This window comes from Geotrypetes seraphini, chromosome 1 (assembly GCF_902459505.1).
Source record: "Geotrypetes seraphini chromosome 1, aGeoSer1.1, whole genome shotgun sequence".
Classification (NCBI taxonomy): Eukaryota; Metazoa; Chordata; class Amphibia; order Gymnophiona; family Dermophiidae; genus Geotrypetes; species Geotrypetes seraphini.
The window spans coordinates 451520980-451533392 of record NC_047084.1 but is presented as its reverse complement, the minus strand read 5'-3'; the positions used below and the strand labels follow the sequence as shown (position 1 = coordinate 451533392).

Here is a 12413-nt window from a genome sequence, read left to right as displayed (position 1 = left end):
TCCCAGGACAGTTTAGACCAGGGTTTCTCAACGCACAGTACGCGTACTCCAGGGGGTATGTCGGCCGCTTGTTGGGGGTACGTGGTATGACCGCCGCCACCCACCACCACAACTGCAAGAAGGGAAAGGAAGGGCCAAGTGCAGCCCACAAGCCTTCCTCTGATGTCAATTCTGACATCGGAGAGAAGGTCCGGGCCAGCCAAGCAGCTATTGGCTGGCCCAGACCTTTTCTCCAATGTCAGAATTGACAGCGGGGGAAGTCTTGTGGGCCACACTTGGCCCTTCCTTTCCCTTCCTGCAGTTGTGGCGAGCAGCTGCGGTGGCGGACTGGCTGAGAGGAGGCTTCGGGGAGGGAGGCTGGCTTCAGGGAGGGAGGGAGGAAGGACAAAGGCTGGAAGGCAGTGAGGGGGAGGGGGCACTAACTTGAGACATAGGAATGAGGGAGGGAATAGAAAGGGACAATTGTTGGGCCTGAATGTGAGAAAGGGAAAGAGATGGTACACATGGGGAAAAAGGAAGAGGAAAATTGGGCATAGAGAGAGGAGAGAGGTAGAGAAGCATGGGGAATAGAAGGATGAGAGGTAGAAATGGTGGAGAGGGAACAGAGAGATAGATTGAAGGGGATTCAAGGGGGAGGAATGTTGGGCATAGTGATGGAGGGAAAGATGTGGCATGGTGTTGGAGAGGGGTGATAGAAATGGGCATGGGGCTGGTGGGTTGTGGTGAAAAATGATCTAGGGGATGAGAGAGGAAGAAAAGTTGGACTCATGGAGGGACAGAGAGATGTTGGTTGGGGAATGGAATGAGGTCTGGAGGAGAGGAAGCTTGCAGGAGGAAGGAAGGAGGGAAGAAATATTGGAGGCACAGTCAGAACCAGAGACTCATGAAATCACCAGACAACAAAGGTAGGAAAAATGATTTTATTTTCAATTTAGTGATCAAAATGTCAGTTTTGAGAATTTATATCTGTTGTCTATATTTTGTACTATATTTGTCTATTTTTCTATAGTTGTTACTGAGGTGACATTGTATATTTTAAAGTCATCTGCCTTGACATCTTTGGAAAAAATCCAAATATAAATGATAATTAACATTTTCTCTGCGTACAGTGTGCTTTGTGATTTTTTAATTTAGTGGTTACTGTTATGTATTAATAAGAATATATTGTGTGTATATGAAAAATGGTTGGAAGAAATTGCATTAGTTAGTATTATTATTATGGGATTGGAGTCAGGGGTGGAATTTGGGCAGGTCTGGGGCAGTTTGGCCAGGGGTACTCAGTTGGTATTTCTTAGGCTTAGGGGGTACTTGGCTTGAAAAGGTTGAGAAATGCTGATTTAGACCAGTGGTTCACAACCAAAAAGATCTGACAACGCTGGAAGAGTGGGCCAAAAAGTGGCAGATGAGCTTCAACATAGGGAAATGCAAGGTCATGCATGTTGGGAAAAAGAACCCGATGTTCACTTACAAAATGGGGGGATCACCGCTAGGGGTGAGCACCCTTGAAAGAGACCTGGGAGTGATGGTAGACACAACATTGAAGGCGTCGGCGCAGTGCGCCACAGCCTCAAGGAAAGCGAACAGAATGTTGGGTATCATTAAGAAAGGTATCGCGACCAGGACGAAGGAAATCATCCTGCCACTGTATCGTGCATTGGTGCGCTCACACCTGGAGTACTGTGTCCAGTACTGGTCGCCGTACCTCAAGAAGGACATGGCGGTACCAGAGAGTCCAGAGAAGAGCAACTAAGCTGATAAAGGGTATGGGGAACCTCTCATATACTGACAGACTGAAAAAGCTGGGGCTTTTCTCGCTGGAAAAGCGACGACTCGGAGGAGACATGATAGAAACCTTCAAGATCATGAAGGGCATAGAAAAAGTAGACAGGGACAGATTTTTCAAACTATGGGGAACCACAAGTACAAGGGGACACTCAGAGAAATTGAGAGGGGAAAGGTTTAGAACAAATGCCAGAAAGTTCTTTTTCACCCAGAGGGTGGTAGATACATGGAACGCGCTACCGGAGGATGTGATAAGCAGAAGCACGCTACAGGGCTTCAAAGAGGGTCTGGACAGGTACCTGGAGGACAAAGGGATTGAGGGGTACAGATAGGAGTAGAGGTAAGGTTAGAGGGATAGGATTAGAGGTAATTTGTAAAATTAGTCAGAGACCACTGTTCAGGCAGTGGGCCTGATGGGCCGCCGCGAGAGCGGACTGCTGGGCGAGATGGACTTCTGGTCTGCCTCAGCGGAGGCAACTTCTTATGTTCTTATGTTCTTAACCCTGTCTGGAGGACCACCAGCCAGTCAGGTTTTCAGGATAGCCTTAATGAATATGCATGGAACAGATTTGCATACTCCATTATATACAAATCTCTCTCATGCATATTCATTAAGGCTATCCTGAAACCTGACTGGCTGGTAGTCCTCCAGGACAGGGTTGGGAACAACTGGTTTAAACAACTGCATTTCTGGAAAAATCAGATACAGAAATTGACTTGTGGAACCATATTGCAGTGCTGGATAGTAGCTAGTTACGGTAACGCTAGTTACTGTAATTAGTTGCATTTTGATAAGATTGGCAAAATTAAGTAACTGGTTACTTTATTTTAGTAACTACTAACAAAATGTACAAGTTACTTTTGTTACTGCTTCCATTGCATGCAGAACAATTGATGACAAGTTTCCATTCGTGCTGTTTTACTCATTAAGCCTCGAATTCACTTCGTTTCTCTTGCCTCACCACAGTGCATTATAGTTGTTCTGCTCCCACTTCATGTGGGCATTTGCTCAGTTTCTTGTATAAGAACAAGTTTAAGTATTAAGATGTATAATTAAAGTGTGTTCTGTGGACTTAAATCCCCAGAAAGCTTTGCTTCTCCCAGAGAGCTAGGCTGCAACCACAAAGTTTAAGCCAGCCCTTCTTCAGGCTGAGAGAACAGTTGCCATATTTTGTAGACTGCATGGCTGTAGGAGAACCCAAGTCTAGCATTGTTCTCTCACCAGTTTCTTAACCTTTATTTCTAACAATCTAACACAGCTTAGTTTTATATCTAAATCTAGAGAACAGTGTCATTTCCATAAGGTGTGGACACACTCCCAGCTCCCTTTTTGAATAGGAGTGGCTGGTATAGTAAAAAGATTCTGTGGCAAACTTGAACTGTCTTGATGTCATCAATTGTGTTTATTCTTTACTTCATGTTATTAAAGAAAGTTGTTCAAGAATTACAGAGTCTAGCTGATAACCCTTACTTCTGTAAGCTTAGTGTTAACTGAATAGGAGCTTCATATAATTGCTAATATAACTTGGAGTGAGTTTAATAGTCTTTTGTCATTCAAAGGAGTCCTGTTTTCAGTACAAAGCCTGAGATTTCAAGTGAGGTCACTGGTAACCTCTAATCGGTTGTGAGCTTTTTGTGGAGGACAGGATATAAAATGAAATAAATAGATCCACAAAGACTGTTCAAGGAAGCTGTAACCTTCGAGTAAAGCTATAGTCAGTACAATAGTAATTTTGTGGTGGCAGCCAGCCAACCAAGCTCTACTGAACTGAAAGAATTGCTTCATAAAAGTCTGGACTGTTTTTGCATACTTAAAGGGACTAATTTGCAAACTCAATTTGCTTATACTGTTATTAGTAATAAAAGAGTCTCTGAGTGGCTAAGAGGCCTTTCACACTGTTGACCACCACCTCCTCTTATCCAGACTCTGTGACCTCGGCATCGAGGATTCTGTCCTCCAGTGGTTCACCTTCCTTCATCAAAAAACCCAAACAGTCCTATTAGGGCCACACAAATCTGACCCCAAACCTATCAAATACGGTGTTCCCCAAGGCGCTCTTCTATCCCCCCCTCCTATTTAACCTCTACATCAGACCTGTCATTTATATAGCCCAGAAGTACAACATTAAAATCCACTCCTATGTCAATGACATCCAGCTACTCCTCCCACTAGGTGAAAACCAATCATCCCAAATCACCAACCTCCAACTCTGCCTTCCTGACCATGAAAACCTGGATGACAACAGCTGAATGCCTCCAAGACTGAACTTTTATGGATCAGGAATAGTACCAAATGCACACCCCCAACACTATCCTGGGTTTCCATCTACTATCACCAGCAGATCAGGTACGCAGCTCTCAAATAGTTTCCACCTCCTTCTACATCTGCCAACTGAGAAGGATCAAACACTACATCTCCAAACCAGACCTAGCCCAACTCTACGCCTATGTTTTCTCCAGGATGGATTACTGCAATTCCCTATTTAATGGATTAGCCAAAAACAGATCTCAAACGCCTCCAGCGTGTACAAAGCACAGCAATCCGTCTCCTACATAGCCTCAACTACCATGACCCCTTCTCCCCAGCCCTCCATGCAGAGCACTGGCTTACAATCAACCAATGTTGCACATTCAAGGCCCTGGTAATAGCGCATAAAAGAATTTACGCCACCATCCCAGCCTGAAACGGATAAATGCCTATGCACCTCCCCCCCCCCCCCCCCCCCCGGAAGGTCTCTCCTGTCAGAAACTGCCTGCAAATGCTCCTACAGCCACTGCATCCCCCAACTCTGGAACCAACTTCCCCTGCAAATCAGATTACAGAACTCATCGATAACCTTCCGGAAAGCGGTAAAGACCCTCTTCAACTAAAATTCCAACTGCAATCAACCCCCCATCGCCCCCTTAAATTCCCCCTTCCTTTCTGCACTCAAGTTGCTGTATAGTCTTTGTACTGTACAAATGTATTCCACTGTGAATGTTTGTTTATAACCCGTTCTGAGCTACTGGAAGGCCGAGATAGAAATTGAATTAAATAAATAAATAAACACTAGGGGAGAGAACCCCAGAAGGGGAGGGGGGAGTCCCCCTTCCAAAAGGAAGCCTCCAAGAAGGACTACTATGGACATAAGATATTCTTACCCTGAGATAAAAAGGAGGTAGTGACAAAGACCTGTGGACTTGAAAAGCACCTTGTCAGAGGCCTGGGAAAATGGGACTCTCCTGGTGACTCTTGAGGGGATTAATGCTGGCTGTAGCCTAACCCTCAATAAGCTCACAATGGAGAATGATAATCACAACACAAGCTCATTTGAGCATTCAGTCTTCACTGAATTTTTTATGTTAGTAGGGTCAGACAGCAGAAATATCCTTGTAGTTGTGAACTTTGCTAGCTTCTAAACAGACCTACAGCCGTGCAATCAATGCTAGAGCAAATTCTTAAGCACCTGTAAAACGTCCACCCGGCTGTGTGTGATAAACTGCTTTCATTGAAGAGATTTGCAGATTATATAAGATAGCCACAATTACCGTCTCAGTACTGAACAGAGGTCTAAAACCAGATTGAGTTTCATGCAAGAGAGAGAACTGATCAAGATATTCCATCATAGTGAAGAGTAGCTGAAATCAGCAACTAGTTTTTATCCCATGTAACTAGTTACTTTTTGACAGTAACTAATACAGTACTGATTAGATTAGTGCAACTTCCTACATTTAGGTCTTCCGTTCAACCTTCTTTTTCCTCTGTTATACTCACATTATCCCAATCCTAAAATCACTTCATTGGTTTCCCATCTACAGTATTTCCAAATACAATTTAAACTCTTCTTACTGACCTACACATGCAGTCACTTGGCTGCCTCTCTTCACTTATCTCCCCCTTTGTACCCCCCATCCCCACAAGTGCTCTGCTCAGCTGCTATTTCTCCTATCTGTGCCATTCTCTGCCAACTCCACATTCTGTCCCTTCTATTTTGCGGTGCTGTATGCCTGCAATAAACTGCCCAAATCCCAATGGTGGTGTCTGGCAGCATTGGAATTCAAGTTAAAAGCCCACCTCTTTGAGAATGCTTTCAACATCTAACTCCTCTCACTTTGGGTTCTGCATCCTCAACCCTGTAATATCATGTCTGTCTGTCTATCCAACTTCGGTTATAAGCTCTTCTGAGCAGGGACCGTCTATTAAATATCAAATGTACAGCTCTGTATAGCCTTTCAGCGCTACAAGTGGTAAGTAGAAGTAACCGTACGCTTCGGTAAGGGTTCAAATTCTATACCTCCCCCCATTCCACCGGTGCTGTTAGTTAATCATCTTAATTTTGGGGGGTGTGGGCAAACCAATACAGTATTAGCATCCATAACATTTGAGGGGTGGTAACGCCACTCCCTGCCACGTGCCTATCTAAATTTGCTCCTATAGCTCCCAGACGGTGGACAGCGCTTTGCCGCCATAAATAAACTACAGCTCCCGCCATGCCCCGGGTGCCTCTTTCTGGCTGGTCCGGCGGAAGCGGAAACGTCCGAGGACGGTATCCTCGCGCACTACATTCTTAGCAGTTGAATTTAAGCCCGCGCATCTGGTCTCTCTCACTGACGCGTGGGGGGAGGGGGGAGAGGTGTTGGGGGAGAAACTTCCCAGACTTTCTTTGTGGGGGCGGAGCCGACTTCCACTCTCTGATACCTCTCGTTTAAAGTGGTAATATTTGTGGCTGTGTACGGCGTGGATATTTCCTGTGCAAGACGTCCTTTTGATTTTCTTGCGGTAACCTCCGCCCTCCCCCACCGAAGAGAGATGTCGCAACGCAAGCGGGGCCGGGGAGGACCTGGCTTAAAGCATGCAGCCTCCCAGGTAGGAGGAATCCATAGGCAGTGGAACAGGGCGGGGAGGGGGGCTTTACTTGGGCTTTGACTTGGCTAATGCTTTGCTCCAGTCGTGAGCTGGGGGTGGGACTATAGATTGGTGTTGTTTGACTCTTGCCATGCCAAGAGGGTATTCTTTTAGCTCTGGGATGATGGAGAAGTACATGTGGACTGAAAATGAATTACTGAGATCTGTAGATAATAATAATAATTTATTTTCTTATATACCGCCAAAGCCATGGTAGTTCGAGACGGTTTACAACAAGAGGAGCTGGACAGTCGGCGATAAGTTACAAAATAGAATCAATGAATACAAGTACACTGAAAGCAAATACAAATAAGAGGCGCTGGACAGTCGGCAATAAGTTACAAAATAGAATCAATGAATAGAAGTACACTGAAAGCAAATACAAATAAGAGGCGCTGGACAGTCGGCAATAAGTTACAAAATAGAATCAATGAATACAAATACACTGAAAGCAAATACAAATAAGAGGCGCTGGACAGTCGGCAATAAGTTACAAAATAGAATCAATGAATAGAAGTACACTGAAAGCAAATACAAATAAGAGGCGCTGGACAGTCGGCAATAAGTTACAAAATAGAATCAATGATTATCCCAGGACAAGCAGGCAGCATATTCCCACACATGGGTGACGTCACCGACGGAGCCCCGCAGCGGACAGCCTCGAAAGCATCTTGCTTGAAGATCTCGAGCTTTCGATTGCTGCATCGCGCATGCGCGCGTGCCTTCCCGCCCAAACTAGGGGGCGCATCTCCTGAGAGGATCCTCAGTTCAACGTTTTCCGCGGAGCCGAGAAGACTTGTCGACTTGGTTCCCGTAGCGTTGTGCCTTCTCTTCACCGCGGCTGAGTAATCTTTATTGTTTTCGGTCGCTGTGTTCGTAATTCTAATTCTATTTCTACTTATATTTTATTTCTAAAAAAAAAAAAAAAAAAAAGATACATCTTTTTGTTTTTCTTTAGCGTCGGGTTAGAAGATTGAGGCCTAGGCCTCTCTTCTCCGTTCTCGACACGGACTTTGTCCTATCTATGTCCCGGCCTGTTACCGGGTTTAAAAGGTGTTATCAGTGTGGTAGAACTATTTCCATCACTGATCCACATAGTCGGTGTATGATCTGTCTTGGGTCGACTCATCGCCCCGAAGATTGTATTCGCTGCCTCACGCTTCAACCTCGTGCTTTTAAACGCCGCTGCGACAGATTTTTGGAGCTTTTTCCTCGTATGGAGCCTGAAAAAGCTGTGGCCTCGGTCGAGGCATCTGTAAAATCCTCGACTCCGGGTCCAACCTCGAGTACTAAAACCTCGACCTCGCCTCCTCGACAGGCCTCGGCCTCGAAGACCTCCGGGTCCTCGGCCTCGAAGGCCTCGACGATGTCCTCGAAGCCTGGATTGGGGGGTAAGTCTCCTGCTTCCTTTTCAGGTACCATCTCTAAGAAGCCGACAGAGTCTACCTCCATTCAGCCTGGGGCCCCAGGTTTGACTCCGTCTTCCAGACCTTCAAAACGTGCTTCCAAGTCCAGGGAATACTCTCGATCGAGGTCGCCCTCCTTGGAACGCACGAGACCTCCTGTGACTCCGAGTCCTTTGGTCTCCGTCCCCATGTTTGAGGATATGCTGAAGTCAATTCTGACTACGCAAATTTCCTCAATAGTGGCTCAGTTGGTACCGGTCTCGACTCTGTCTGCGCAACACCAGCCTGAGCATAAATCGGCACCCTCTCGGCGATCTCCTCGTCGCAGGTCTCGATCCAGGGTTTCCTCGTCAGACTCCTCGTCTGAACATGGAGCTAAACAAGCATTACCTCGATCAAAGCACAGGTCTCGATCTTCGAAGCTTACCTCTACAAAGAGCTCGAAGCATTCTGATATTACTTCTAAAGCTCATACTACCATTGCCTCTTCAATATCGTCGAGGCATTCGAGGTCGAGGACACCACCTTCGAGGCATTTGTCTCGAGAAAAATCTCCTCTTACTAAACCTCGTACTCCGCGCACTTCTCCGACTCGGAGCCTTAAGCGGAAACATTCAGCCACTCCTCCTCTGACAGGCAGTGGAACATCTTCCATCACTTTACATCTTGAATCTGAGCCTCTATCTCAGTATTCACGCGAGGCTTCTCCATCTTTTTCAGTGACACATCGTTCTCGTTCTCTTTCTCCTGAGGAAGCCTCGACCTCGAAGTCTGCTTCTTTTGCTAAATTTGTCTTCGACATGGGACAGGCTCTTAATATTGATTTACATTCTGATTCAAAATACACGCCTGAATACCTTGCGGATATGGAACTTTCTCATCCTCCTAAGGAGACTTTACGTCTACCCATGACACCGGTGCTGAAGCAGACGTTTCTACGTAACATGGAGACTCCTTATTCTGTGACAGCTATTCCATCGAAGCTGGAGTCTAGGTATCGTACTGTTCCATGTAAAGGGTTTGAGAAATCCCAACTTTCTCATCAATCCCTAGTGGTGGAATCTTCCCTGAAGAAGGCTCACCCATCTAAGGTGTCTGCAACAGTTCCACCAGGACGCGAAGGGCGTACTATGGACAAGTTTGGGCGCAGACTTTATCAAAATTCTATGATGACAAATAGAATTTTGAATTATAACTATGTCTTTACTTCATATTTTAATCATTTTTTGAAGCAGTTGTCATCTTTTTGCCCAGACTGGCCCAAAGAACGCCTTTCTGAATATAAAAACATTATTCAATCTCTGTCTCAGTTACGTCTATTCATGTTGCAAGCATCTTATGATGCTTTTGAGCTATCCTCCAGAGTCTCGGCATTTGCAGTGGCTATGAGACGTCTTGCATGGCTCAGGATTGTAGATATGGATCCCAACTTACAAGATCGTTTAGCAAACCTGCCGTGTCAAGGTTCTGAGCTCTTTGATGACTCTATTGAAGCAGCTACTAAAAGGCTTTCTGAGCATGAGCGTTCCTTCGCTTCTCTGATTCGTCCGAAACCAAAACCTTCTCTGACTAGAGCTTACAGACCTCCAGCTCGTCGTTACCCCATGAAGTCCACACCGGCTTTTTCTAGGCCTCCACCTAGACGGCCACAACAACAACGTCCTCAAAAGCCTCAGACACCTGCTCCAACCAAAACAGCTCCGTCTTTTTGACGGTCCAGTGATGAGCATTCCAACCTCTTTGCATCCAAATTCCTCCCTACCAATCGGAGGTCGTCTTTCCCTTTTTTCATCTGTCTGGGAAACTATTACATCGGACCTTTGGGTCCTTACGATCATCCGAGAGGGATACTCTCTGCGCCTGCTTCAGGTGCCTCCAGATCACCCTCCAAGAGAGTGTCTTTCCAGTTCCTCGCAACTCCCTCTTCTTCTTCGGGAGGCTCGAGCCCTTCTTCACCTTCGAGCAGTGGAGGAAATTCCTCCTCCCGAACGCAACCAGGGGTTTTATTCCAGATATTTCCTGGTTCCAAAGAAGACGGGGGATTTGCGACCCATTCTGGATCTACGAGCTCTCAACAAATTTCTAGTCAAAGAAAAATTTTGCATGCTTTCTCTCCCGATCCTGTACTCCCTCATGGATCAAGGGGATTGGATGTGCTCACTGGATCTCAAAGAGGCTTATACTCACATTCCTATTCATCCAAATTTTCGCAAATATCTCAGGTTCAAGGTGGGGAACCTTCACCTTCAATACAAGGTTCTTCCATTTGGCCTAGCAACCTCTCCTCGGGTCTTCACCAAGTGTCTGGTTGTGGTAGCCGCGGCTCTTCGAGCCCAGGGATTGCAAGTTTTTCCTTACCTCGACGATTGGCTTATAAAAGCCCCTTCTCGTTCAGGGGTTACGCAAGCGACCCTTCAGACTATTTCTTTTCTTCAAAGTCTGGGGTTTCATATCAACTTCCCAAAATCTCAGTTGGTTCCAACTCAATCGATTCAATTTATTGGGGCGGTGTTGGATTCCATCCGTATGAGAGCTTTTCTTCCTCTCAATCGACAGAATACTCTCTTAAACCTTTGTCATCATGTAACTTCCCTATCAACTATCAGAGCGCGTCAAATGATGGTTCTTCTCGGTCACATGGCATCTACAGTACATGTGACTCCTTTAGCAAGACTACATCTTCGCATTCCTCAGTGGACTCTGGCATCCCAATGGCAGCAAGCTCTAGATCCACCTTCTCGCCATATAACGGTGACGCCTTCTTTAAAGAAGTCTCTCCGCTGGTGGATGTTCTCTTCAAATCTTTCCAGAGGTTTGCTATTTCACCATCTTCCTCATCAGAAAGTTCTCACAACAGATTCGTCCGAGTACGCATGGGGAGCCCACGTAGATGGTCTCCGTACGCAAGGATTATGGACGGCCACAGATCGTCGATGTCATATCAATCTGTTGGAACTCAGAGCGATATTTCTGGCTCTCAAAGCTTTTCTTCACATCCTTCACGACCAAGTAGTCCTTGTTCGGACGGACAATCAAGTAGCAATGTATTATGTCAACAAACAGGGGGGAACGGGTTCCCATCCTCTGTGTCAGGAAGCTCTGAAGTTGTGGCATTGGGCGATTTCACACAACATCTTTCTTCGAGCCGTTTATATTCAGGGTATTCAGAATTGCCTTGCAGACAAATTGAGTCGTCTGCTTCAACCTCACGAATGGACGATCAACTCCCCCACACTTCGTCAAGTATTCAGCCGATGGGGGACTCCTCGGGTGGATCTTTTTGCGTCACCCAACAACTTCAAACTTCCTCTGTTTTGTTCCCGCATCTTCTCCCCTCTTCGTCTCGAGGCGGATGCGTTTCTACTAGACTGGAGGAATCAGTTCCTTTACGCCTTTCCTCCTTTTCCTCTGATTCTCAAAACTCTTGTCAAGTTGAAGTCGGATCATGCCACAATGATTCTCATAGCTCCTCGGTGGCCCCGACAACATTGGTTCTCTCTTCTTCTGCAACTCAGCATCAAGGAACCTCTTCTTCTGCCAGTTTTTCCTTCTCTGCTCACTCAGAGTCAGGGATCCTTACTTCATCCAAACCTGCAGTCTCTTCATTTGACAGCATGGTTCCTTTCCACCTGATGGATTCTGCTGAATTTTCTCAGTCTGTTCAGGATGTTTTTCTGGCTTCCAGAAAACCGTCCACTCGTCAATGTTATAGTCAAAAGTGGACCAGATTTTCTTCTTGGTGTTCCACTCATAATCTTCAGCCAACTTCTTCTTCTTTGGCTTCTGTTTTGGATTATTTACTTCATCTATCCCAGTCGGGTCTCCAATCCACATCTATTAGAGTTCATCTTAGTGCAATTGCTGCTTTTCATCAGCCTTTAGAGGGGAAATCACTCTCGGCACATCCTCTAGTTTCTCGTTTTATGAAAGGTCTTTTTAATCTCCATCCACCGATCAAACCTCCCCCTGTGGTATGGGATCTTAATGTGGTCTTGGCTCAACTGATGAAACCTCCTTTTGAACCTATTGACTTGGCTCATTTTCGATATCTTACTTGGAAAACTGTTTTCTTGATTGCTCTCACTTCAGCTCGTCGAGTTAGTGAGTTACAAGCTTTGGTTTCGGATCCACCTTTTACTGTTTTTCACCATGACAAGGTGGTACTCCGTACACATCCCAAATTCTTACCTAAGGTAGTGTCTGATTTTCATATCAATCAATCTATTGTTCTACCCGTATTTTTTCCTAAGCCACATTCTCACCCTGGTGAGGCGGCTTTGCATACTTTGGATTGTAAACGTACGTTGGCTTTCTATCTTCAACGTACTCAACCTCACAGA

The 12413-nt window shown here is 45.7% G+C and overlaps 1 protein-coding gene across 2 annotated transcripts in view; it reads left to right on the top strand.

Annotated features, from left to right (window-relative positions):
- Positions 1 to 6394: 6394 nt before the first annotated feature.
- Positions 6395 to 12413, top strand: part of LOC117348819 (non-structural maintenance of chromosomes element 3 homolog) — a 68182-nt gene continuing 62163 nt past the window's right edge. Inside the window, exon 1 of one of the 2 annotated variants that reach the window (XM_033921355.1) lies at positions 6395 to 6628. In XM_033921355.1, coding sequence (XP_033777246.1) covers positions 6572 to 6628 — 57 coding nt within the window. In that variant the 5' untranslated portion in view covers positions 6395 to 6571. The remainder of the gene's footprint in view (positions 6629 to 12413) is intronic. The other variant, XM_033921347.1, reaches the window with a different exon arrangement.